Genomic DNA, 26,555 nt, shown 5'->3' with positions numbered 1-26,555 from the left:
AATAAATGGGGGCAGCACAAGGGGAGCAGAACATGTTCTTATGTCATCTTAGTTCAGGATTTCTTGTACCTTCAAATGAAATTTGGCCTGGGTTACTGAATCTGATAGACGTCCGTCCAGTATAGCAGTTACTTTGTTTACTGAGATCTTGGATACGATTGTCAAAATGGGCTTAAGTGTAGCAGTCAACTTTTTTTAATCTCTTCTTTTATGATAGTGAGTTAATTTGAAAGCTATAAACGAAGTGAACAGTGAATGTCTTCTATAGCTCTCATTCTTCAAACAATCTTTCATCCCATTTAGGTTGAAAGTAAAGTGGAGAGTGAAATTGAGGAAGGCGATAAAGTACAAGAAGGAGAAAATGAGAGACATCCAGAAAAAGAGCAAGATAGCGAAGTGACTGCAGACACCAAGCCAGGTAATGGTCCCCAGCTGTTCCTCAAGCTGTGTTAGCTTTAATAGCCTTCCTCTAAAGTGGTTGGAATAGACTATAAACTCAACTGTGGCAGAAATATTTCCTCTTGCACATCAGGCTGCTTCCTGGTTCAGTAGTAAATATTCTAGTTTAATTTCACTGCAAAGCTTAGGCACTAAATTCTTTCTTGAACTCATTTTAGACCTCAGCTGAGCTTTCTGTCACTGTGTGTAGTGACTGGGTGAAGAAATTGCAGTAGCAAAGTGCATGTAGGTCGTATAAATTATTTTCTTTTGCCTGTATTGCACACCATTTGATCATTTTTGATGCAAAGAAATGGGACTGCTCACTTCTACCCTTAGAAGTTAATATGTTAACTCAGTTTCCCTGTGAAGTGATGCAGATCCTTTATTTTGACAGGCTAAGGAGTACTGGGTTTTTTTCTACAGAAGACATTCTTCTTATTATTTATTTTTAACACGTTCCCCTTGTACCACATGGATATATTGTTTTTTCCTGGAACTAACATTCAGTATTTTAGCATCGGGTAGAACAAGATGTCTTCGGATTTACATACAAGAGCAGATTATAATGGAGTTGATTGGGAAATGCAGCTGAAATTGTTCTGATGAGAGTAAGCTGACGGCAGAAGATGAACTGACAGGATGGAAACTAAAAGCATTTAAAGTTGCCCTATTTGTTGGATCAGATCCTCTTAGACTAGAATCGTTCCCGTCAGCGTTTGGACAAGTAGCGGTACTATAACATAGGAGTGTGGATGAATTAGTTTGACTAATAGCAGTGTGCGTAGTGTAATTCCTGTCCTGATGCGATACTGTTAACAAGGGGAGAACGCGTGTAACAGACTTGGCGGTAAATCTCTTCCAGAAGAAAAGGAGGCAGAAGAGAACAAGGAGAATGTTGATGCAAGCAAAGACAAAGAAAACGAGGCTGGGAAGAAGAAAGTGGAACATGAAATCTCGGAAGGAAACGTAGCCACAGCTGCAGCTGCTGCCCTTGCCTCAGCTGCCACCAAAGCAAAGGTTTGTTTTATACAAATATCCATTGGCTTGGTTTCCAGTTCACATTAGAACTCTTCTTAAAATGGTCCTTTGTTCCAGATCTGTGCGATTTCATGTTCTAATCTCTAATACCTTGAAGCAGCACAGATGCCTCCTTCAATTTCTTTTGCTTGAACTCCTAGGTGAAATAATGTACAATTTTAATTTAGGCAGCTACTTTTATGATTATGAAGTCGATGAACATCCCTAAGAAATAGCCTCAAAATATGTCTGTCATTTTTTGGAAAGACTTTTTTGTGCTCAATAGGTCTAGCTGTAATGCTGAGTGCATAGGCCTGGGTGGCAAAACCCTTATGTTGCCTTTTTTGCTGTGCCACCGGCTGTTCTACGGACTTCACACAAGTCTTCTGTGCTTGGACTCTTTGTCTGTAAAAGCAATGTGATGTTCAGTTCTGGTGTTACAATTTTTTTATAGACAACTTAATGATTTTTTTTGTTAAGAGGTACTGTGTGTCTGTTAAAAGCATGTTCTTGTCTTTCTATCATTAAACTTCTGTTTGTTTGTCCCTTACTGAGCTGTGGTTTGAATTAGTGTCCTATCTAATAGCTTTTCTTTATCCTATAATTACTAATTGCATGCTGTCTTTCATTTTCTTTTTGCAGGAACCAGACAGCCTTCACTTCTTTCAGAATATCTTTTTCAAAATCTGTTTTCTCTTTACATATTTTTTTGCATTCAAGTTGTAGTTTGGGTTTCTTAATGGCTCTTGGATTCAGTGCCATGTTCCATGTCACCTACTTTATAGATACCAAAAGCAAAGCATGGATGGTGTTTATTTCCTGGTGGATTTCCAGGACGTAACGGTGGACATAATGAGGTGTTGCATGCGTTGTACTGACTCTTGCAGTCTTGATCTTTGACTCTTACAACTTTAACTTTAGACTTTTTTTCCCAACTGCATCATATATATTGAGGATAGTGTGATGATAGGTGTTGTCATGATGATACAGTCCCTGCTTTATGAATCCATGAGATTTGAGGATATTTTTAGTTACTACCTTTCAAGCCAGGTTCTAAAATCAGAAGTTGCACGAGTTCAGCATTGCTTAGTGTCAGAGCTAGGCACCCTAGCTGCGTGGAATCCCACTTCGCAGGCAAACTTCAGATTCGTTGTTTTGGTGAAGTGCAGAGTCCTACCTGGCTCCCTTGTGCATCACTTTGTCTGCATCTGAACCTATGGTGCTCTGAGCACCAAGCTCTTTTGCTGAGAGTAACTTAATTTCAGTTCATCAGACTTACAGATATTTCCATCCAAGTTGGAAAAAACCCTGCATATATATATAAAAGGAGGCATGAAATTTAGTCTCTCTTTTATGGAAGGCTACTTGCTCCAAATAAAGATGATCTCCTACTTTCCTTCCTTTGGTGATAACGAGTGCTAGAGGGAGAAGGGACTTGGCTAATGGCAGTTTTCATTATGGTAATAGTAATATTCTAGAAGAATTTTAGCTTTATATTGCAGTAAATAATATATTATTATTAGGATGTTCACACTTCGGAGTAGAATTCAAGTTCAACAGGGATTTCTCTTTCCACTTGCACTTAAAAACCCAGACAATATTAAGACTTTCAGTGAGCTGTATCTTGTCTGAGAGAGTAATTCAGTTCTTCATAATAAGCTCAAGACCTGGTCATGTGAAGAGCTGTTACAAAGTTGTTTTCCGTATGATTTTGTATCAGAGGAATACTGCAGTTGACTTCTAAGGAGAAACAGGGGTTAAAGGCAGGCACTTGAAGTTTTTTGTTCTTTTGAGGTAGGACAGCTTATTGGTGAAGCCACTTACTTGAGAAATGGCATCCAGTGAATGTGTTCATTTAGGGGTGAGACTACATTCCTATGTATAGAATGGAGCAACAATTTTAAATGCATTTTTACAGGTTATGGCTTCTGTACAAGCAATATTAGAATTATTTAAGTTCCTTTTCCTCATTTTCTTCTCAGATTCCTAAATCAATGTAAGCTTTTTTCTTTTCTGTGCATAAGTAGCACCTGATAGAAAATGTCCTCTCTCCTGCAGATTGCTGTTAGCTTTTGTCCAGTTGTGACTGAGCTGCAGAGCTTCTGCTGTAGCTCTTGATCCATCACTTACACTGCCAAAAAGGACTGTTCTGGTCGTAATTTGACCTCATGCGTAACACTGATCCCATGACTTCTCTGAATTTCTGTTTTGAGGTGGTTGCGATTGAATACATCTTTTCTAGAAGACATTGATATCAAAACTGCCAGTGATGCAAAACCTCCTATAATTGTCCATAAGCTTTTCCATGGGTGGTAAACTTCGCTGTTAAGCTTTATTCCTAATCTGATATGCTTCAACCACTAACTCTTGTACCATAGCAGCACTTTCCTTTGCCTGCTGAATTAAAAAGCTTTTTTCTCATGTGTAGGTGCTTAGAAACGTTACATTCAGGAATAGAAGGGACCCTGTTGCTAAAATCATGTTTCTTCTTTTTGCAGGCAGCTACGTCCCATCTTCTGTTTATAGGCAAATCAAATTATGGCTTTAATTGGTTCCTTTTTGCTGCTGCTTGAGAAACTCACTGTAGGACCTCTTTTATCTCATGCTTGAATGTATGCATGACAGAACTTAGTTTTTCCCATTGTGTGCCTTAATTCAGATAGCTCTGTGTTACCTGCCACCTTTATTTCTTCTGTTTCATTTGTGAAAAACAATCTTATCCCCTCTTGGCTTCACAAAACAAAAGCTAGGTGAAGCATCTGGTCTCCTTTCACAAAATAGGAAGAGGGAAGGAAGAAAGTAATTGCCTCTGCCTGTTGCCATTTCAGTTAACCTCTTGTGTGTGGATGAGAAGACTTCAGCACAATATTCCAGTGAGGTGGTGCTAGGATGCTGTCCATTTTCCAGAGGTCTCTTGTGGTCTGGTTGTATATACAGTTGCCATACTCATGCTCTTGCTGTGATTAGCTAATTTCACAACTAAAGCTGGGTTTGAGAAGATCAGGGGATGGGCCAGGTCCTGTGAGACTGCCTGTAACGTGTGTGTGCTGGTCAGTAACTAGCCTTGTGATTCCTCCCGAGTCTATCAGTATTCAGCCAGAAGGGATTTCTGAGCAGAGAAACCAGAATCAGTATTGTGGCGAGGGGCACACCCCGCGCAGAGGCACTCATGGCTACACGTGTGTTTAAACAGCAAACCAAAGCGTTGTTCTTTATCCACTCTTGGCCAGAGGCCAGGTCCACCTCGCTTAGTGACGCTCAGGTCGTTCAGAATTGCTGTGTCCCAGGATAATGTCACATACCGTCTTCTTTTTTGCTTATTTATGACTTAAGGTGGATGCAGCAATGTGTTTATCAGGCAATTTAAATCACTATTAATTTTGTCTTACTGGAGTTTTTTTGTCAACTGCAGAGTCAGTAATGACTTGTTCTTTGTCCATGTGAAAGCCCTGGGTAATGCCAGGCTCAGGAGCAGTCTCTCTGGGTCTCTTCAGGAAAAACGTCAATGATGATTTCCTTTCTAATGTGTATTTTGAGACCTGTCTTTTACCTAATCGTGTGCCTTGCTGATTTTATGTTAATCTGGTTTCATTATTAAAATTGCACACATCAAGCAAGGCCAAATGGTTGTCAGAAGGCTGTGTGTATCAACAAAGGTACTTCTGTCACTCTGACTTTTCATACAAACGAGTTTGTTCTACTAAACAGTATTAATTGACGTTAAATTTTTTAGTTCTGTCAGCCATTCAGTTACTTTAGTGTGCACCACTGGTCAGTATTTAACTGAATAGCCTACCTGAATTTCACAGTGGCATGCTGTTAGAGGGACTTGGGTGATGACTCTGGTTCTCTCAAACTGTACCTGATTTAAAATTAAACTTACTGAGAGTCTTGAATGTATGTTATCTAGATTTACTGAAGATTTCCTTTATTGCTGCTGGGTTACCAGCAGTGAATGCTGTCAAATGACACAACATAGCAGCGATGAAAACAATATCATGTGTTTTTGAGAAATTCTGATTATAATTAGGAGTTTTATAAGGCTTCTTTTCTCCAGCTCAGTGTTTCTGCCGGTTCTGAGCCAAGGTTTGGGGCACAGCTTGCTAAATATGAGTCTCTGTTTGCAGCTTGAGCTGGATGACGTCCAGCTTTCTCTTTTTTCCTTCTTCCCCTCAGCCCTCACCTTTCCCTTCTCCAAAGCCAACCCTGCTTCCCCCTCAGCCCTCGGATGTGTCAGTAGGGCTTTGCTTGGACACGATGGTCAGGAAACCTCTGACCATTAATACAGAAACTTCCAAGCAGTACACATGATGGGTGTTTTGAGTGTATGTTCACGTTGAACAGCAGGCTTTTAACAAAAGCTGGTAGAAGGCATCATTAACGTGCCTTTCACACTTGGAAAACGTGAAACACTTTTATACACATATATATCCTGTATCATTCATGTATAAGTGTGTATATGTAAATGGGGTAAAGCTAAAGCCGTGTAAAGAATCTATTTGCCTTTTTCTGCAGTTCGCTTTTGCAGTTTAAATACAGCTTTGCCTTCAGCTTTCTTCTGCAATAGGAATACTATGCAACTTGATTATAAAAGGAAACTGGAGATATTTTTTTTTAACAGTTTCTTCTAAAACCTGTGTAGAGATTACTCTGCAAGCTCTCCCTAGCCCGAGGTGGGACTTCTGCGCTGAGAAAGCTTATGCTTTAGTGGTGTGGTGCTGCATGTAATGGGAATATGCTTAACTAGATACATAACTTCTCATTTACTTGAGCAAAAAAATATTTTAATGGCAAAGGCATGCAAGAGTCATCTCACTGTTTTTGTGGGTCGTTCCAGGTAAAAGCCTCCTGTGTGTGTTTTGGTGAAAGCTTTTTGGATGACCTACCGCTGACTCGGTACAACGTACCCTTGCTCCCTCATTTGCATTTCCACTGAAAGTGCTCTCTGTTGCACAGCACTCGGAAGGCTTTGAGGCAAAGCTGGATTGCTTATGAGTACTGAGCATCCACAATACCTCTTGTATTAAAACTTGGCACCTACTTGTTTGATTAAAAGCTTAATAATCTTCCAAAGGCTTCTGGTTCCGAGCATAAGATTGTTAATCTAATGCCCTGTTTTCTGTCCAGAAGTGGAATAGCATGGCTAAAGCTAGATGCAGGCATAGTTGGCGTATTTGTTTCCCTTAAAGCTCTTTATTTTGTGAAATGCATGTAAAGCAAAAACCTGTGTTTTATCCTCAGCACCTGGCAGCAGTGGAAGAAAGAAAGATCAAGTCCCTGGTTGCCCTTCTGGTGGAAACACAGATGAAGAAGCTGGAGATAAAACTTCGCCATTTTGAGGAGTTGGAAACCATTATGGACAGAGAGAAAGAGGCAGTAAGTAGGAGGGTACTAATCTGAAATCCTGCATTTAATCAGTCACTGCCAAGATCTATGCATGCTAGCAGCCGGAAAACTAGCAACTTCAGCTGTTCCTCACCTTTATGCAGGTCTTTTTGCCTCAGCTAGAATTCGTAATTACCCCCTACAGTAGTGTTTGAGCTCTCTCCTCTATCCAGATCTTCCCTTTACCATAAGCAGCAAACTGGTAGTATCCTAGATTTGCTTCCTAATCCGTACTTCTGTCATCTAAGCATGAATGTGAAATTGGTCCAGAACCTTTATATAGGCCTTGTCACATGAATGATATCTGATGTACGAATGGCTTTTCCGTATAAAGAGAGTGAAATGGATGGAAACCATACTTCCCTAAGGGAAGGGAAACCAGCTCTGTCTGCCTTGCCTTCCTGACCCAGTTTAGGCTGGAGATTTGGTTTTAAGCATGTAGTTCAGGTTTTGTTTGGAGGGCATTCTCAGTAGCTCTTGGGAAAGTTGTCAAAGTGAGATGCAGTAGCAGAAGGATACGTGCTCAGGAGTAACAGCTTCTCATTTTGTGATGATGAGGGATTTGCCTGAGCTGGAGAGGGCAACAGCTCAGAGAAGGGAAGGGAGCAATGATGTCAGGAGATGGGAAAAGGTGGTTGCTCGTAGGCACCAGAAAAGTATCAAAATAGAACAAAGCTGAACTGACAAATCTAATGATGAAGTGCTACGGATGAGGAGGAGGAGCTGGGCAAGCTAAGCAAGAAGGTAGTTAGTTTCTGTCCTCAATCTAGTGAGGCAGTAAGCCAAGGCACAGGTCTTGAATTGAGGTCTAGCCAGCTGAAGACGGTGATGACACTAAGAGAGCATATGTATGATGCATCCCAAGCAGGCTTGTATTTATATTTTAGCACTATTAGTGACACCTTACTGGAGAGCAATGTATCCCTAAAATCAGGGTATAACATGGAAGAGATGCTGTCTCTGCCAGTCAGTGGCTGGATTACGCATCGATTACTAAGTGTTCTTTCATATATAGTGCAGCAGGCTTTCAGAGAAGTGGTTTCTCTCCAGCTACTGTAAAGATCACCCAAAACTTCATTTTTATCAGAGAGCAGTCAGGTTTTTTTATTTTTCTGTTTTGTAGCTTACTTATTTTTTGTCAATAGGCAATTACTCTGGATGTGTTGAAGATATTGACTCATAATTCTAGGGGTTTTCACATTTGTCCTATCGTGCAAATTGAATGGAATTTACACCCTCACTTTGGCATTAATCATATTGATAGAGTTTGACAAACTGTGGTCTTTTGTTGTAGCAGAATGTCAGCAAGAATTTCTAGATTGCTTAGCATCCACAACCATTTCAGTGTGGTGTTTGCCTCCGACGCTGATTGGCAGCTCAAGAAATGGACCTAACTATTTTGAAAAGGTTCTCTGTAGATATCTGTCTTTGGGGGGTATATTCTATTAGTGACAGGGTTTTTTTTTTCCATTTTGAGTCATATGACATTTTCCTTTTTAAAAATGTGCATACAGATTTTTCACTTTCTGGTAGGGTAGTTAAATTCGGTCTTTTCACCTGTCACTATGGATATTTAGTGGAATAATGAAAGCAAAAAAAAATCCTTAGCAATTTTGTACACTATGCATATGTCCATATTTGCTGCACTGGCTTTTTCTTATAGTAAAGGTAAGGCGATTGTAAGTGTTGAAAGAAATCTGTGCTGCAGACTGGAGGGTGTTAGATTTTAGGCAAAACGCATTTACTTCAGTGTTTAAGCTAAAGTAATTTCAGTGCTGCCAACTCTGTGTCTAACCAGGGATCGTACTGTTAGGAGCCTTGTTGACCCAGAATTTATAATAGCACATAAATGCTTTCTTTACCCATTTCTGGTTAGGGAGGAGTTACTTGCTGAAGATGAAATTGTAGTACAATGATGGTTATTGCATGAGTATACATTAAGTGCTTGTAATAGTGCCTTCTAATTGTGAATCACTTTGCAACAGTGCAACAAACATGCTGTTGCAAATTTGAAGATCGTCAAGAGTGTAGTATTCATGACTACGTACCTAAAAATTTGGCTGATTTCATGAATTGGGTTGTATAGGAGGTTGTGTGGCAGACTGATACATGCTGATCTTCGTTAAGGTGCCTAGCCTCACTCTTGCCTGACCGCCACTGCAGGTTTAACTGAGTTTTGAGGGTTGAAGAGTAAATGCAAATTATTGATAGACTGCCCACCAGAAAATGTGTTACTACTAGTTGTCTTAATGCTAATCTGGGGCTACGGCAGTAGGTTGTGTCCATAAACCTGCTTCTGAAATGATTACAACAAATACAAGAACCTAGTACAGAACCAGGTGTGTTGGCTTAGCATGAATTTTAAGACCAGCTTGTGTTGTAACTTGTGTTTATGTGCCTTTTTTCTCTGTCCAACTCTCTCCCCTCATCCTGAGGGGAAGGGAATGTGTAGAAGGGAAGTTTTCACTGGTTTTCCGAAGTACAAGGTGTGTTTTCAGGCACTGCCTGCTGTTTGGGGATACTTGTAAAGACTGTTTTTTAAACTGTGGCAGGATAGGGTACCATGAAGAGAGCAAAGCAGGAATACAAAAGAGTATAAAAAGAAGATGATAAGTATGGTGTAGCCATACTTCTTACCTAAGCCTTTGTTTCGCATCATTTGCACTAATTCTTTTCTGAACTCCCTGCCACCTACTGAATCTGTTTCCACACATGCACGATTACACCATTGGTGTACGTGTCTCTGCATTTTATCAAGTTCTTCCCGCTAACGTATCAGATTGGTCAAGGAAAAAGGAGTCATGGCAGCATGAATAATCACATTGTAGTCCCTACATGCAGAAAACCAGCCCCCAATGAGGAGTATGTATTATTCATTAGGTTCTGTCCCCATCTGGTTCTGCTGGTGAATGCGTGCTCTGTAGTATTCTGTTTTCATCCACGCTTTGTCAGCAGTAAAACTGCTAACACAAAGTATTGATGGAGCTTTGGGATTTTTGGAGAACTTCTGCTAGGTGGAAGTCTCCTTGGCAACCAGCTTTTCAGATAAATTATGGAGTATACGTTAAAATACTCATTAAATATTTGTAAACTAGTCATACCAATCCATGTGTCCAATTGCTTAAGAGTAATAGATGTAGACATGCGTTATGATTTCTTAAATAAGTCAAATGACAAACGCTTCCTTAACCAGGACGGTGATCAATCATATAAATGCCCAATAGTTAGAAATATTTTCTATAGCTTTTTTGTCTTTTCTTTTTGGGCTTGCTTACTCTCTACATGGCTTCATAATTAAAGTAGCCTATTTTATGTTAATCGGCCTAAATTACATGAGTTTTTTTACATAATACTCCTCTTAATAGTGCAAGTCATTGCTGTCTGGCTATCATGATGTCAAAGTCCTACACTTAAAATAAAGGTACGGAGTAGGATCCTGGCTGTAATCACTGAGCTCGTGCTATTGCACACATATTCTGCTTTGGTCTTGCCCTAGAAAATCTCTTTAATTTCCTGTTCCCCCTTGTTCCAACATGCAGAAGATTGAGAGAAAAACATACAGTTTCTTCTAGAATTGTATTAAGGCTGAATGCTCTGCACAGTAGTTGAGTAATTGAGTAATGTGTTGTATTACTGAGAGATTCTTTAGGACAAAACCAGATGAGTTCATCTGCTCCAGCTGGAAAATGGCCTGGACCCTGTACCAAAACCTGCTGCAAATCAGACAGTTGTATATCAATAGGATAAGTGTTTGATATGCAGAAACATGTTTATATATATATAGTTCTTAACTTCGCTTTGCCTTTTTTCCCGTATTTTTGACATAGTTAGAGCAGCAGAGACAACAGTTGCTGACAGAACGCCAGAATTTTCACATGGAACAGCTGAAATATGCTGAATTAAGGGCTCGTCAGCAAATGGAGCAGCAGCACAGTCAAAACCCACAGCAGTCTCACCAGCACTCCAGTGGGCCTGGGATGAACCCCCTCGGGGCACCAGCACATCCAGGCTTACTGCCTCATCAGCAGCCCCCGCCGTACCCTATGATGCACCACCAAATGCCACCACCTCACCCACCACAGCCAGGTAAGAGTTGGAAGGAGAAAATCCCTGTATGTTAATCACCGTTCATAACAAGAGTAAAACCAGAGGAAGAGGTATTGCCAGGTAAAATTGTAGAAGGTGTAATGGATGGTCTGTGTTATGTAGTGGTTTATAATGGCGCTGCTTATAAAGCGGAAACACAGTTTGCTAGGAAGATGAGCTGTGCTTGTACTGCAGCTTCAATTTATAGCTTGACAGTGCCAGATGTGCGGATGGAGTTTGGGGCGGCGGTATCTTACCAGTGTGTATGAATACCCAAAAGGAGGGTATGAAAGAGAGCGCCAGACTCTTCTCAGTAGAACCCAGTGACAGGGCAAGAGGCAATGGGCGCAAATTAAAACACGTGAAGTTCCATCTGGACACAGAAAAACACACTTTTTTCTTCCCCCCCTGCCCCGTGAGGGTCATCAAACCCTGGAGCAGGTTGCCCAGCAAGGTTGTGGAGTCTCCATCCTTGGAGGTAGTCACGCCAAGCTCTACAGTAAAAAATGGAGTTGCCACTAAGTATCACCTTCAAATGTTTTTAGCTTGTTTGTTTGTATTTCCTTAGACTTCTTTTATGCCTAGTGATCTGAGCAGAGATGCTCCTTCAAAAACAATCATTCCCTCAAATTCTCCAGTTCATGACACACCTAACCATGTAAAAAAACTTAGAGGAGAGGACCGGATCGAGAAGCAGACGCAGGAAGCTCTTTAAGCAGTTTCCTTTGGCAGGACATCTGATTCTGATATGTTTCTAAGCCCTACTCGGGGCTTTGCTTTCAGGCTTCTGCCCTTCAGTTGTGCTTGATGGCAGATGAGAGTCGCAGGACCGTGTTGGTCAGAAGGGTCACTTGAAAGTCTCCAGTCCAGCCTCCTGCTCAGAGCAGGGCCAGCTGGACCCAATTGCAAGGGACTTATGCTCTTGAGGTTTAGCTATCTCCAAGGGTGAAGATATTCCTAATACCAAAGGATGGAGAAATTGGGTGACTGTGCCTCACCTCAGGAGGAGGAACATCCACTGGGCATAAAAAATATTACTGCCACTTATTCAAAACAACTATTTGTGCTTAATGGCAAAACTAACAGCCATACTGTTAAGTAACTGAGTTGCTAACAGTATTTGCAGTCTCAGCCTTAAACGTTTTTACTGTTAAAGGGGATTGGGACTACTAAATGTTGTACTTTTGCTGTGAAGATGCTTATGGGAATTAGAATTGAAGGCTTTACTGTACTTGCTAAATGTTGTTGAAATGATAATTTAAAATAGAATAGCACCACCTGACATGTAGTAACCTGATTGTCTGACTAGACCACAGCAAAGGAGAATAGCTTTTGTCAATTTTCAACTGCTTGACCAAAAGCCATTCTAAAAGAAGACCTGGTTATTAGCCAAAAATATTTCGGAAGGTCTTGTATACGCTGCTGCTGAAAAAGCTGAAAAGTTTTGGGTATCATAATCAAAATAGGACGTGGCAAGAGAAAGCCTGCAGAAGCTTGAGTTTTCATCTTGGGAAAAGACCTATGTTAAGTGTATGGTTTGGAAAAGAGCAGAAGTGCGTACTAAACTAGAAGGATTTACAGATGACCATGAAAATGTGAGGCATCTAATCCAACTGCATGAATCTCCACATTAATAAAACTTGATTCAATCAACAGATGCAGAGTCATGCTCACTGGAGAGGAAGGCAGGAGTTAGTCTTGTGGTCTAGATGCTTAAGCTAACCACCTTTTAAAGGGATCAGAGTCGGTGAGCTCCTGGATTCATTATGCACTTGTGGACAAAAAGTTAATGCTGATACTGTTTTGGGAGCTGTTTTGTTTTTTGCTGAAATTGAATTGGGGGTGCGATAATATATGGGCTGGTTTTTAGATTCAAATAATACTGCAGCTCAATTTGCCTATTGTACGCTGTGTTGACAACTCAGTTCTATTCACCTGGCAGTAGAATGGAGAGACATTCTGTGGAATGGAAAAATGGCCAATTGCAAACAGATTAAAGGGGGGAATCCTTGCATATGATTAGACTAGTTCTTACAAGCTGCGATTGAGACTGAAAATGTAACAAGATTAAATGCATTGTTGTATTCACTCGGGGACTAATAAAACTTGACTTCTAATATATTCACATCCTTGGTTTACATAATACCTTATTACTTCAGCCCCATCATAATCATCCAGGCCCTCTATATCCCCAGTGATCCCTTTCAGTGTATATTGTGGGGAGTGTGGTACTGTGTTAATTAGTCAGGATGTCTCATTTTCAAATTTGATTAAAGTTAGTCAATAGATTGACTTTTCCACCACCACCTCCCCTCCTGTTAGAGGGTGGCAAACTGATGGATGAGGCGCAGCACTTCTGGCTCCTGCGACTGAAGCATCTGGTGCTGTCTCATGCCATAGAGATATAGGACTAGGATCTTGCCCTTTACCTAGTCTGACAGTTCACTGGTTTCATATTTTTGTGAAGGTGAGGGTTCAGAGGCCCTTCAAAAGACTGAGAGTTTGAAGGCAAACCCCGCTGCTTCTTCTACCATATCCCAACTGATCTTGCCTAGAAAACAGAAGAGTCTCTTTTCCTCAGGCTCTGCGGTGGCAGTCCTTAAGTTTGTTAGAAATGCTTGGGAAATCAACAACTTAGTACCAAAGCTCTTTGGCTTCACAGTGGGTTTTGCATAACTTGAGGGCAAGGAGAGAAAATGGAAAAGTTCACTGTTTCCTCGAGTGAGTTCAACACTTAAACTCTGAGCCAGTCCTGGGAGCTTGTGTGTAAATAGTAACTTCGGGATCCTTCAGTCCCCAGAGACAGTGACTCACAAACTGACCTGATTTTAGGTAGTTTGAGATGCCCAGAGTTTGACTTTGCTTCACAAATCGGTCCATTGTCACAGGGCGACTCTCTGCTGGAAGGATCTCAGTTGCACACAGTAGACATGAAGTTACAGTCTCCAGAAATCTTACTGGCACACTGAAGCAGTCAGTAGTTGCATTTTGGGTGCACCCCCCACCTCCATGTATTATATACATTAAAAAATAATCCCTTATTGCATCATGTTGGTCATGTTGAATGTTAAATACTATAGAACTTCTGTCGTATCCTACGTATCTTCCTTACTTTCACATTCTGAGGGCAACTGTGGTGTATTTATTGTACTTGTAAGTCTTAGAGCATTAATAATCCAATACTTTCATGGCAGTCCTGTACATACATAGATCAGCAGCAAGTTTTGCTGCTCAGTTGCTAATTTGGGATCCTTTGAAACAAACTGGTGAGCTTCACCTTAATGACCACGCATCTGTAAGTTCCCTTACTGCGTGCCTGCCAGTGATGCTCCTGCAGTCTTGGTGGAGATGCCAAAATTTGGAGGGTGTGGATAGATGAATTTCACCTAGCGGAGGTAGTCCCTGCTAGAGAGGGCTCAGACACACTTGCAGAAGAAATCTGAAAACTCTTTTTTGCTGCTGTTGGTCCTGTAGATGAACCTCTGCCTCCAGAGAGCTGTTGGTGTACTGCTTCCCAGTGCAGAGCTTGACATGCTTTTGTAAGAGGAAGGAGCATTTTCCTTTTCTTCCTTCCTTTCCTTCCTTTCCTCAGCTTCTCTCCAATAACAACCTGCTTTCCCTAAGGTGGCCAATTTCAAGAAACCTCAGTGATGAATACCATGGCATAATTCTTCATTCAGGTATAAAGAGGTTATTGGAGACTTAGACCTAAGTCCCTGCCTGCTGGTCCGTCTCACAGCTCTGCGGGAAGAACTGACCCATTCAGTTTGCGTTAGAGAAAAATCCCAAAACAACTCAGCAGTAACTGAGAAGCACCAGTGGGCAACCTTCCAAAACACAGCCCCGAGGGGAAGCTGGAGATGGAAATAGCCTTCACAATTTCCTGTTCAGCTGCCTGGTTTTAACTCCAGACTTTACCTTGGTTCTCACTGATGTTTTCAAACAGGTTTCTGACCTTAGTAGTGACTAAAAGTGTAACTGTTGGTTCAGTAGACCGTGAATAAAATGCTAAGTCGGATGTCTTTAAAGTGAGTGACGAAAGCTGAAGAGATGGTAGGAAACAGAGTGATGAAAGGATCTGGAAAGGCATTTATAAATGGAAGGGAAAAAAAAAAAAATCGTGCTTACAGCTCTTCTGAATTCAGAGGCAGAAGCAGTTAAGCCAGATCTCTTATCTAAAAGTTAACAGTGAAGCTTTTTCCAGAAAAATGTTCTTTAGCTTAGATGTCAGTCTCTGGAAACAGCTGGTGAACATCTCCAGTCGAGGGTCAGTCTTTGCAGTGAGCTGCTGTTCATCGGCATGGCCGCGCGGGTTCTGCTGGACCACAGAATTTGCTGGGACATGCGGAAGAGCTAAAATCAGTCCAGAGGCCAGTGCCCACGGGCAGGTTTGGTGAGAGAGAAACTAAGACAAGAAACCAGCAGAGCTCCTCCAGAGAGGAGAGCTGTTGGTGAATTCCACTTAAAGCAAGAATTTTCTGGACAATATGGAACGCACAGCCAGAGAGGCTTCTTAGAAGTTTTCGCTGCTTCTCCCATGGCTTTTCTTTCTGGGTCTGGGAAAACTGCCTTTTTGCTAGTCATAGCAAGCAACACGGCTTGATGGTTAAAAAGCTTTGAGTTTAAAAAGTTGAAATAGAACTCTGTTACCAGTTTGCTGTGACGTACAGTTTAACTTGATGCCTGCTTCTCCAGTGCAAGTGTTTCGAGTTTGGCTGCCTTCAGTTTGTCCTTTGGTGCCTGGGTGTGATGAGATTCTGGTCACCTCGATGACCAGATGTTGCCGTTTTTGGGCACGGGCACTGATTTCAGGCAAGTCCCACTACTAGCTCATTTCCCAGATTTTTTAATTTTAACTTCATTTTGACTGAGCTTATTTTGTTCTCTTCTTTCCCCTGGAATGAAGACTTTTAAAATAGAAAAATAAAATTGGATTCCAATTTCACTGTGAAAAGCTGTACCTTGTAATTAGAACGGAAAATAAAATTCCCAATTTCTTCCTGTATTACCAGCCTTCATGCTGGTTTTATCATTTGAAGCACATTATTGATTTCTTTGTGCACTATTCTGGTTATCTGTGAAATGCTGAGTGCCCCATACAAGTGATACTTGTGGTGTGTAATACGAGAAACTTCTTGAAATTCTTGGAGGAAGAGAGATATGTATTAATATCTGTCATTAACTCTTCCCTTCGAGGGGGATTTTCAGCTAGTAAATAATTTCTGGCCGAAAGCAGAAATGGAATAAGGAGGTAAGGGTACTCTTTCCACTACAGCTGGATGAGCAACTTTAATAACCTTTTCCCCCAATATATTTTGCGTAATTTTCTGTTGATGGTTGAAATATTCAAAAGAATGTTTTGTAAGTAATTTTGGGCTTGTGGTTTTTCAAGTAAGTGTTGTGCATTTCATTATTTAAAACTTGTGGTTTTAAATTGAGCTACTGGATGCTATTTACTTTCCTATTGGACTGATTGCAGTTCCAGGATTTTTTTGGTACAGATAAGGGTTTTAGGTTCACTTCCTTTTAGTAAATATTTTCTAAGAACTGTCAGTACTTTTTTTTATCCATCGCACGTACTGAGCTTGCTGGCAGGAGACACGCAGGGAGCAGTCAGACAAAAGGAAAGCAAAGTCATACGGGTGGTAAATGGGTTTGCCGTCTTCGTCCATAGTGCCGTAATACATGCGTAGTTGTGGGTTTGCAAGGTGTTTGGGTGGTTGGTCATACAGAAATATTAAAGCCACGTTGGGTGCTTGCTGATATATTCTTGACTATATGAAAACCTGGCCGGGCAGGAGGCATTATGGGGCTAGAATAGTAAAGAAGAGTCAACCAGGGGACAGCGATTCCTCTGAGGATGCTGGATGATATTTTATTGACTTGCACTGTACTGTCACCTTAACATCCGCAGAGCTTCTCCAGTAAGTTTGAGCAGCTCCTAACTCCTTACAGGAATGTATTATTGAAGATGCATTAATATTTGAAGGTTACCGGTGCCGCCCTGCAGAACGGTTGTCCTTGCAATGTGACACACTAAGCAGCTTCTCGACAAAGTATCTTCCATCGTACGTGCTTTGTTGTAGAAAAATAATGGTGAGCCCTCAGCTGGGAGGCGGTGTGGATGTCGGGGCCCTGCGAGCCCGGCGCGGTGCGCCTCGGCGTTCGGAGGTGTCTGACTTCAGCATGCCGATGCCTCCATCGTCAGCGCCGGGTGAATCACGCCAGAGGGGAGTGACAGAAATGCAAGTGAAGTGGAAATTCTGCCTGTCCCCCGAGACGCGATGCTAAATGAGTTATTGTGGTTAATTATTCACAGTTCTTGGCTATGGGATTGTCTGCTGCAGTGCGTGTCGGGGGAGGACGTGCCGAAGGAAAGGACGTGTCTGGGAGGTTGGTTAGAAGTACAGATTTCCGGGTCTTCTGAAAACCCTTCCCGGTGGGAAGGAGCACATCTTGCCGTGCTGCAGAGCTGCTCTGCAGTGAAGCTAGCAGGCATTCCCGGGAGTGGTTCTCTGCTTGTTCCCACATCAGGACTTTGAAACAATTCATTCAGTAGTAGGAGAGCGAGATTCCAGCAAGGCACGTCCCCTGCGGAGATCAGAGGAACGTCGGAGTGCAGCCTGCTTTTCCCCTCTCCGAAATCCTGGCTGCTAAAGGAGAGACTCCCTTCACGTAGCGCTGGCTGTGTTTGCAGATTTTTCTCTTTGAATGGTAAACAGGGAGAGTGTGCAGGAGGATTTGAGTCGGCTCCAAGCTTTGTGCATCGTGCCCCTTCAGCTGCTACAGTGAAACAAAAATACTAAAACTGTTTACCACTCCAGTGCCCCTCAAGTAGCTGATTTAATAGAGGTGGAGGCTTATTTAATAGAGATAAAGACCTTGGAGATCCTTTAAAAACTGTTCCTCATCCGTTTCACTGTAATGTGATCTGCAGTTGGCGGTTTGCTAATAGTGGAATGCTTCAGAGCACACATTAGAAAATGTCTACAATCTCTAATGTGTAAAGGATTTTTTTTTAGTCTGCTAAATCTCGTTTTATTGAACCTTTTGGCTTTATCTCTTCCTGTGTCTGCTGTTTTTAAGCTCTCTCCCTTATGTAGGTCACACTTGCACATTTTATGCTTGAGCTGCTGTCTTGAAGCGGTATCTCTTGTAAAATGAGAAAAACGTATGATCTCTATAGAAATAGGACTTCATTTTTGCCATAATAGTAGTAGTAATTTCCTCTTGCTTAATCCCAGTTTGGTTGGGTATTGCTCAACTTCAGCATTTTGGAGTTCTGGTATGTGATAGGATTGTTCCTCTGCAAGTACCCTAAGCTAATTTTAAGATAAAATCGTTGCATACCTTGTGAGGAAGGCAAAAAATGAGCAGCCAACCCTGTACTCAAACACAGAGGAGCTTCTCAGCTTATGAGCGTCTTCAGAAAAACTGCAGTGCCACTTATTTTTAAATCTCCAAGATTTAAGAGAGAAAAAAGCTCTACAGGCTCCTTGATTCAGGTAGGAGGGTGCTTCCCAACGAGCATCATTATGAGATTTGGAGTCATGACATTTTGAATTTATGAAGAAACAACACTTTTTAAAGTTGATTTAATTTCTGTTTAGTGGTGATTTTAGCTTGACTGTGGTTGATTTGAATATAAAACATAGTCCCTGAATCCTTGCATTACTGCAGGTTTGACAGCCTTTCTCTCACTGAAGGAATACTTGCTTGGTGTTAGAGCTAAGACCTCATGTGAAGCCACTCGCTGTGTAGTAAGTCTGATCCAGCTTCAGGTGTTTCAGAAGAGGTTTTTTAATATTAATCACTTCATTAGTGCGGAGAGAATCTTGTAGGCATGTGGTGCGAGAAGGAAGATGGCCAAATTACACTTGGAGAGGTTGAGGCTCCTGTCAAGCGGCAGCTGCCAGGCTGGGGATTTCTCAGTTCCCAGCTTTCCTTCTGAAACACAGCTGTGTTGTTCCAATTTTTACATTTTTATTCCCCCATCAACCTTAACTTTGCCAGTGAATAACATCCCTCATACCTGTGAATGTCTTGTCCTTTTGCTACAAAGCCCTTTATGTCTTTGGGCCATGTTTTCTCTCCAGTTTCTTGTTTTGGCAAGGTTCAGCCCCTGCCACCCTTCTGCCCCCGGCAGTTTGAGTTGCCCTGCATCTGGTTCTGCTGGTCTAACTTCGCTTCTGCACGTTTGTAGCTGCAATTGTTTCTTTTTTTGTGCGTTGAAAATATAGGAGTTCATTAAAAATAAAAGATCTGCTCAAAGCCAGAGTTCTTAACAGCATAATAATGTTGTCTTGATGTACGAAGCGGCTGCTCTTCTTGTGCAGTACCCTTTCAGAGTGCAACACTGGAGTCAATGGGAGGAGTGCGAGGATGAGGACACAGGAGGAAGCAGTGCTCACCTCGCTTGTGGGAGCTCATCTAGATCCGGACACAGTTTCCAATGTTAAAGCTTGGTATGTGAGCTCCGTTGCTCTGTTCTTCAGCAAACTTGACTTTTCACGAGTAGGTTGTGAGTGTGTGTACACTGGGTCAGCCCAGAGGTTCACATTGCTGTCTTTTATCTGATAGCAAATGCTTCGTGAAGACTGTAAGAAACAGGGTGAACACAGATTGAGCCTTCCACAGTCATACTCCTCGGGCATTTTGACGCGCAGTGCTTAGGGGCTGCTTTGAACTGGTTGTTCATGGTCACCGATAGACTTGCCCTCTGCAAATTTGTTAGTGTTCCATGGTGTAACTAAGTTCTGTGAAAGCAGGTTTTTAAACCTGCAGCCTAAGAATTTCGATGGCCACCTTTAATTCTGTATTCAAGGAAATAAAGGCTACCTATTTGCTTTTCCCATACCTCTTATGATCTTAGATATGTAATAAGCTGTCATCCCTTCCCCCATACAGGCTTTCTCCCAAGTACCCTGATGGGCATTAGTTGTACGCCTAAGTCTCTACACTGAGTCCACTTCTCTATTAAATATTATTTAGTCCACTAGAAGATTTCAGACTGACCAGGAATATGCAGCCTATCAGTATAGTGAGGCAGATGCTCAAATTCCCCCTTTGCCTACGAAACAAAACCAGCCTGCAGTGTTCTTCTGTTCTGGGCTTTAAGGAATAGACTGTATTTGCAAAAGCAGCCACTGAAGATACAAGCTACTCTTGGAGGACTTCTTGCACAGGTAAACGGAGCAGAAGAATATAACTTTTTCCTGGAAAATAACTACTTTGAGTTGAAGTTGTCAGAACATTTCATAAGTGAAGAGAACAGAGTATCAATTACTGAAGTGGCCAGATAAGTCCCCTTTTCTTCTGTGTAGACTGAGATTGCTGGTGATACAGGATTTTTTTCATGTTTGTTTTTTTTTTTTTTAATATTTCACCCAGAACTTCCAGCAACCGAAATTCAAGCTGCTGTGACTGTAGTGCCACGGGTCATCATGTAACATAGGGCATGTCAGAAGTTCCCACATCTGTCTCCGGCGAATTGGGGAAAATCCCGACTCCTGGAGCTTGACCAGCTGCCCTTGTGCAGCTGCGTACTCCACAGGCTGTGCTTCAGACCTGATCTGTTCACACCGAGTTCATACGTAGCCCCAGGCGGTTTCTGCCCATAGGCAGCCTTGCAGGATGCAGAAGAGCTGCTCGCTTCTTGTCTACCTGCTATGCTCATGTTTGAAGCTCCAAGCTGAAGTTTCGTAGAAGCTCAGCACTAGCGCAGAACCGATTGCAGGGTCTGCAAATGGGCAGTTTGGGGCTGTTTGCAAACCCAACAGCGTTTTGTCTCTTGACAGCACGGATCCTGTAGCTCTTGACCCACTTCTAATACTACTAGATTACTATGTCTTTAAGCCTCAGCCTGTGTCTGGCTGTTGCTTTCGGTGACAGTGTTCTCGTGTTGCCTGCTATGCCCTTTCTGCCCGCTCTTCATCTCAGAGTGAGCTGAACCAAAACAGATGCCAACAGCAGTAAATTCATGCCGCATCTGCTTAAATCTTCAGTTATCTGCTTATCATCCGTTGATATGCTTGAGGGCAGGGCTGCCATTCAGGAGGACTGAGGCAGGCTGGAGGAATGGACTGACAAAAGCCTTGTGAAATTCAAGAAGGACAAATGCAAAGCCCTGTACCTGGGAGGACTAACCCCAAGCAGCAGCTCTGCAGAAAAGACCCTCTTGGGTTCTGGTGGGCAGCAAGCTGAGCGTGAGCCGGCGGAGGCCGGCAGCGTCCCAGGCTGTACGAAGAGGAGCACAGGCAGCAGATTGAGGGATGCGATTATCTCTGCTCAGCAGTTGTTAGACCACGTCTGGAGGATTGGGTCCCCCAGTACAAAAGTGTCGATTAAACTTTGAGCGCCACCAAAGATAGTCCAAGGGCCTGAGCACTTTCCCCATGGAGAGGCTGAGGGAACTGAGGTTGTTCAGCCCGGAGAGGAGAAGGCTTTGGAGGGACTTACCAGCAGCCCTGCAATACCTATGAGGAGGTCATCAAGAAGACAGAGACAGGCTTTTCAGTGATACGTGGTAGGAATAATAGAGACACAAGCTGGAACACGAGAGGTTTCGACTGGATATAAGGATAAGGGGATCAAGCACTGAAACAGGTTGTACAGGGAGGTGGTGCAGTCTCCATTCCTGGTGCTTTTAGAGATCGGTCATGTCTTGAAAAAGCCTTGAGCAACGTGGTCTGACCTCAGAGCTGACCCTGCTTTGAGAGGAGGTTGGACCAGAGACCTCCTGAGGTCCCTTCCAATCCAAGTTACTCTGTGACGGAGATAACGTTTGAGTCCTCTTACAGCCTGCTTGCTGCTGAGGAGGGCAAGGCGAACGGGCCACACTGAGGAACATACAGCTGAACTTGTCTGCGAAAGGGAAACCAGTCACTGGAGCTCTTGTGTATGGGACTTGGTCACCTTGAGTTACCCACAAAGGCGTTTTGTGTAATTTTAGGAAATGTCCCACCTTTTCTTTCTTCTTTAGGCTGTTGACTGGAGGCATAACGATTCCAAGGGGCTTCTTCAAAGCTGCCTATTCACCATCACCAAAGCAGAAAATATTTTGTTAATAGTGGGGACAAAGGAGGGGATTAAAGGCTCAGATGTACATAGCTTTTCTGGTTGGCTGCTGCTCTTTAATATATAGTGATGGAAATGCCATGATGTGCGCTGCAGGCCACTGATCAGCAATGGAGTGTGTCCAGGGATAAATTTTCAGAGGTCTTTTCCTCTGTCTGAGAAATCTGATGGTTTCTGTAGAGCTTCCTATCTGCTGCTTGCCGGTATGCTAGTCTTGCTCCTGTGATCAGGCAGCATCAGGTTGGCACATGGACCTCTTGCTTGCCTGACCAGGAGCTCCAATATTGTGTTTTCACGGTTTCATGCTTCAGAGTCCCTGTGAATTTAAGGTGGTTCAGCACCTCTGCCACAGATCTCCAGGGCTGTATGAAGCCAGTGGGCTGTGGCGTGTTGGATTCTTTTGCACTGGGACTGTTAGTGGCTCTGGTTTCAGAAGCCAGTACTCCCTTATACTGTCATCCTGCCTTGCCTTTTTGCAAGGAAAGTCTGTCTTTCTCAAAGAGTTCCATTAAAGTACCATGGAACTACAGGCAGAGACCAGCAACCGAGGGCTAGACAAGCTACCAAGTGCTTTAGATATACAAGGTGTGCATCTTCTGGAGGGACATGGCTGAGCAGGGCGGACTTCTGTGGTTAGCGAAGGCGCCAAACATCAGGGAAGTGGAGCAAGGTCATCTCTTTGTGTTGTGTTTTTTCTTTTTTAACTATTGTTCAGTAGGTATTCCTGCATGCTTGGAGTGCTCTTCAGTGGTCCCCCCAGCTTTCTGCAGAAGGGCAGTGGTGGAGAAGGATTTGGGATGGCTGGTGGACCTCCGTAGAGGCATTAAGTAGTGACAGTTCCCAAAGAGCAGGGTTTGCTTTTAATCACCAGGTTTATTTTACAGTGCAGATCATTAGTCTTCTAGGTCATAAATTCCCAAGCATTCAGGCACAGACGAGCCCGCTGTTTCCTCTTTGATGGAGCTCTGTCTGAGGCTGTTCTCTCTCTCGTCCAGGCTGTGCTAACTTGCTGGTGGGCCTGTATGGTCCTACCTCTGCCCGGAGCGATGCCTGCTAAGAGCTGTAACGTGCCTGTTCCAGGCAATAGCCTGTGAGCTGGTGCAGTTTCCTGACATCCTAGAAAATGAAAGTAACAGATATCAATAAAATATTGCTCAAAGCTCTTGTTCCAAAGCTGAGCATAAATAAGAGTTAATAGCGTTTGTGCTGAAGTATTGACTCGGTCCCAAATCCAGAGCTCCCACTTTCTTGGCTTTAACCACCAGTGTGGCTGTGATGCTTTTTATGTATGTTCAGAACCATTTTTTTTGTTGGAGGGTTCTGTCATCACACTTTATTTCACATAATTGCCTGGGGTTTGGGGTGGAATGAGCTCTTCTGAAGGAAGCTTTTACAATCCATGCCTAATAGCTGCTTTTCTAACTAAAATATTGTAAGTGTGTAAAAGTAAATGTAATTGGATTATGCAAAATAATCTCTTCAAATGAGGTTTTAAAGCATCAATCAGCAAGTTGTAGGTGTCCGAAGCTGGGCGATTCTAACAGTTCCTTTATGCAGCTGAAACATAAGTCTCTTACAGAGCTGATATGTAAGGAAGACTTATTGGAACCCTTCCTCACATCAGAATAGGGGTTTTTTTATAGTGGAAATTTCTTTACAGTCCAATTTTTAACTATATGATTTCAGTTGTCCCATTAAATCAATCCATTAGGCTTTGTGGCTGCTCTTTTTCATCAAGTGCTCTTACTTTGATGCCTTGTTATTCTCATGCAATTTGTTTCCCGTGCCTTCATTTAGATTACTATCAAATGCCTTTTTAGTAGGGTTTCACTAAAAATGTTGGGTTTTGACTGCGAGTGTTACCTTCCACTTGCCTCTTGTGCTGATGTTTTTGAGAGATAAGCGCCTCGCGGTTCTTTCTGAAGGGAGTGTATTGACTTTGGGGGGATGAAAAGGCATTTCCTTGGGTGTTTGGAGCATGTACAGAGTTGGCTGTCATGCACAAGACTTTTTTCTCGCTGCTCGGAGAACAACTGGACTCTGTTTTTCTCTTCTGATCACTTCCATGTTTCATGTGAGTCTCATGATCTTCACTGCTCTTGCAGGTCAGATGCCGGGGCCTGGTTCGATGATACCTGGACAGCCCATGCCAGGCCGGATGATGCCAAGTGTGTCAGCCAACATCCATCCAGCCGGTGGTGGTCCCCCCCCACCTGGCATGTCACCGATGTCAGGAAGTCTAATTGGACCTCGTGTTCCTCTAGCAGCTCCAAATGGCATGTGTAAGTGAATCTCCAGCAGAAAACGCTTTGAATATACCTGGTGCGGCTTTTCTGTCGCTTGCCTTGTTGCTGGAAAAGTCATTGTAGTTGAAACTCCTTTATCTGCTGCAGGAATAATAGTATCTGTGCACGTTGGCAGCCAAAGACTGGTGCCAGAGGTGTGCTTGAAGCTTTAAGTGCTTGTCTCCCGTCTAGGCATCCAAACATGCTCCATTGTCCTTTATTTTGTTTATAACATCCCTTATTTTATTTATAATGACACTAAGGCTCTGTGGTCATCATCAAAAACCTCCCTCGACGTAGTCTGGAAGAATGCACAGTAGAGGTTCAGGAATTAACTTGGAGCTAAATCCTTAAATAGTGGAGGTCAGAATATAATTCAGTTCAACAATACGCTACAGAAAACTTTGCACTGAAATTAAAAAGAGGAAGTCCTAATTAGGAAGAAGCAAATTGGGAATGTTCCTTACATGGTATAAATACATACACCTCTGAAAATGAAGTTGATTTACGCCAGCCAAAAAAAAGCAGCTGAAGTCAGTAGCCACTGTGTGGGTGTTACTTGAATGAGCGTGAGAATGTGTCCAAACTTAGAAAGCAAAAGAAAAGCTGGTATGGCTGGTGCAGGATGCTCTGTCATGAATTCCTCAATAAATTTGTCTATATTAGCTGCAACCTGGGACAAGCTGTTGGTCTGATTCAGTGCAACAGTCTTAACCCCAAAAATGTTATTTAGCGTAACTGTCACCGGACGGGCAGGAATTGTGATTGCTTGTAGTACCTCTCCCAAAAAATAATTGGGGAAAGCCATCCCATTTTGGCTTCAGCTGAAGGGAGTTGCTGAGGAGTACTGACTCATCGGTGTTAACCAGCATAAGCATGAAATACTCCATTCTGATGCTATTTTAGTTCAGACATTTGCTACTTATTCTTCTGGTGCTCTAGCTTTACTTAGTTTTCCTTCCCTTTTTCTGAGCCTCTGCCACTGGGAATATCTTATGTCAGGTTGTATTCCTGCTTGCTCTCTTCCCTTATCTTAATTTCTTTTTTTTTCTCCCCTACTAAACAAGTCAGTCATGTTCCATTAACATCTCCTCTCTGTGCATGAAAGCTGGCCTTTTATAGCCTTCGTTTCTTTCCTCCTACTTGCTGCATCTGTGGATTCCTCTACTTTAACCTACATACACTGTTCAGAGCTTAAGTGCAGGCTCTGTTTATATAAAGTCTATTGTTCCATCTATTTTAAATAGAAAAGAGCCATAATCTAAAGGCTCGAGCACAGAGCTGGGAGATGAGAAATGCTAATTCCAGCTCTTGGACATAAACTTTGCCAGCTACTGAGCTGCATGCCAGTCATCTTTTCTGTAAAATCAGGGATTTTTTTTCCTGTTTCGGAGCACATGCAGTGCTTAGTGATTGAAAGGCAGAATAAAACGTGCAGTGGAGCTTCACGTGAAGCTTAAGAGATGGGGATGCCGCGGTCGTGGCCATTTCTGGGGCCAGTCCTTGCAGCTTTCCCCTCGGACAGCCGCGTCTCCCATGGCATATAGACATCTGGACGTTTGCGTTGGGTTCCTTTTCCACGTTCAGCCCCTCCTGGTGTCCTGCTCACTGTTTCTCTGCTGGTTTTTTGCAGATCCCCCTCCTGCACAGCCACCTCCGCCAGCGGAAGGGGTGACCCCACCTCCGACAGGAGCCCCGCCGGCCTCAGCCGCTCCGTAAGCAGTCAAGGAAGAAGGAACTTCTACAGCAACATAGTGGTGACCAAAAATGAATTCCTCAGTTACCTTCTGTTCCCTCGGGAGGTTTTCACCTCCCGTTGGCCTGCCCCCGTCGTGTATGTGTGCATATACATACACGTACACAAGCACATATACACAGCATCGTTTTCCCCCCTCTCCCCACCGCTCATAACCTGGCAATACTTAGCATTCCTTTGGGAAAACTTTAGATCAAAGATGCCAGTAGTGCCTCCCATGTTGCTGGTGGGAAGTCCTTTACGCTTTGGTCTGCTTGCCTTTCAGAGCGTGCTCGACTCTGGTTTCTTTCGTCTTGGTGTTTTGGGCTTTGGGTTCTCCTGGGGAGGGTTAAAAAGAAACCAAGCTTTTAAGGTGGAGGCATTAACTGAGCTTTAGGATGTAGCACATGCCCACTCCACCTGTGATTTAATGTTTCGGGTTCTCTGGGTAGAGCAAAGCATCAAGATCAGATGCCAAACCAGTGTTTTGAGCAGAGAAGGAAAACAAGGGCGTGCTGTAGCACAGAAGG

At 42.8% G+C, this 26,555-nt stretch overlaps 1 protein-coding gene across 1 annotated transcript in view; it reads left to right on the top strand.

The window, feature by feature from the left end:
* SMARCC1 (SWI/SNF related, matrix associated, actin dependent regulator of chromatin, subfamily c, member 1) overlaps window positions 1–26,009 on the top strand; it is a gene marked incomplete at its 5' end in the record, with an annotated part of 48,019 nt that extends 22,010 nt beyond the window's left edge. The window contains 6 exons of the mRNA XM_009578897.1: window positions 304–418; window positions 1,304–1,458; window positions 6,700–6,834; window positions 10,671–10,929; window positions 24,111–24,287; window positions 25,924–26,009. Of these exons, the coding sequence (XP_009577192.1) occupies window positions 304–418; window positions 1,304–1,458; window positions 6,700–6,834; window positions 10,671–10,929; window positions 24,111–24,287; window positions 25,924–26,009 (927 nt within the window). The remainder of the gene's footprint in view (window positions 1–303; window positions 419–1,303; window positions 1,459–6,699; window positions 6,835–10,670; window positions 10,930–24,110; window positions 24,288–25,923) is intronic.
* Window positions 26,010–26,555: the final 546 nt, after the last annotated feature.

The sequence above is a fragment of the Fulmarus glacialis genome, unplaced genomic scaffold, assembly GCF_000690835.1.
Source record: "Fulmarus glacialis isolate BGI_N327 unplaced genomic scaffold, ASM69083v1 scaffold24635, whole genome shotgun sequence".
Classification (NCBI taxonomy): Eukaryota; Metazoa; Chordata; class Aves; order Procellariiformes; family Procellariidae; genus Fulmarus; species Fulmarus glacialis.
This window is presented reverse-complemented; position numbering and strand designations above follow the sequence as displayed.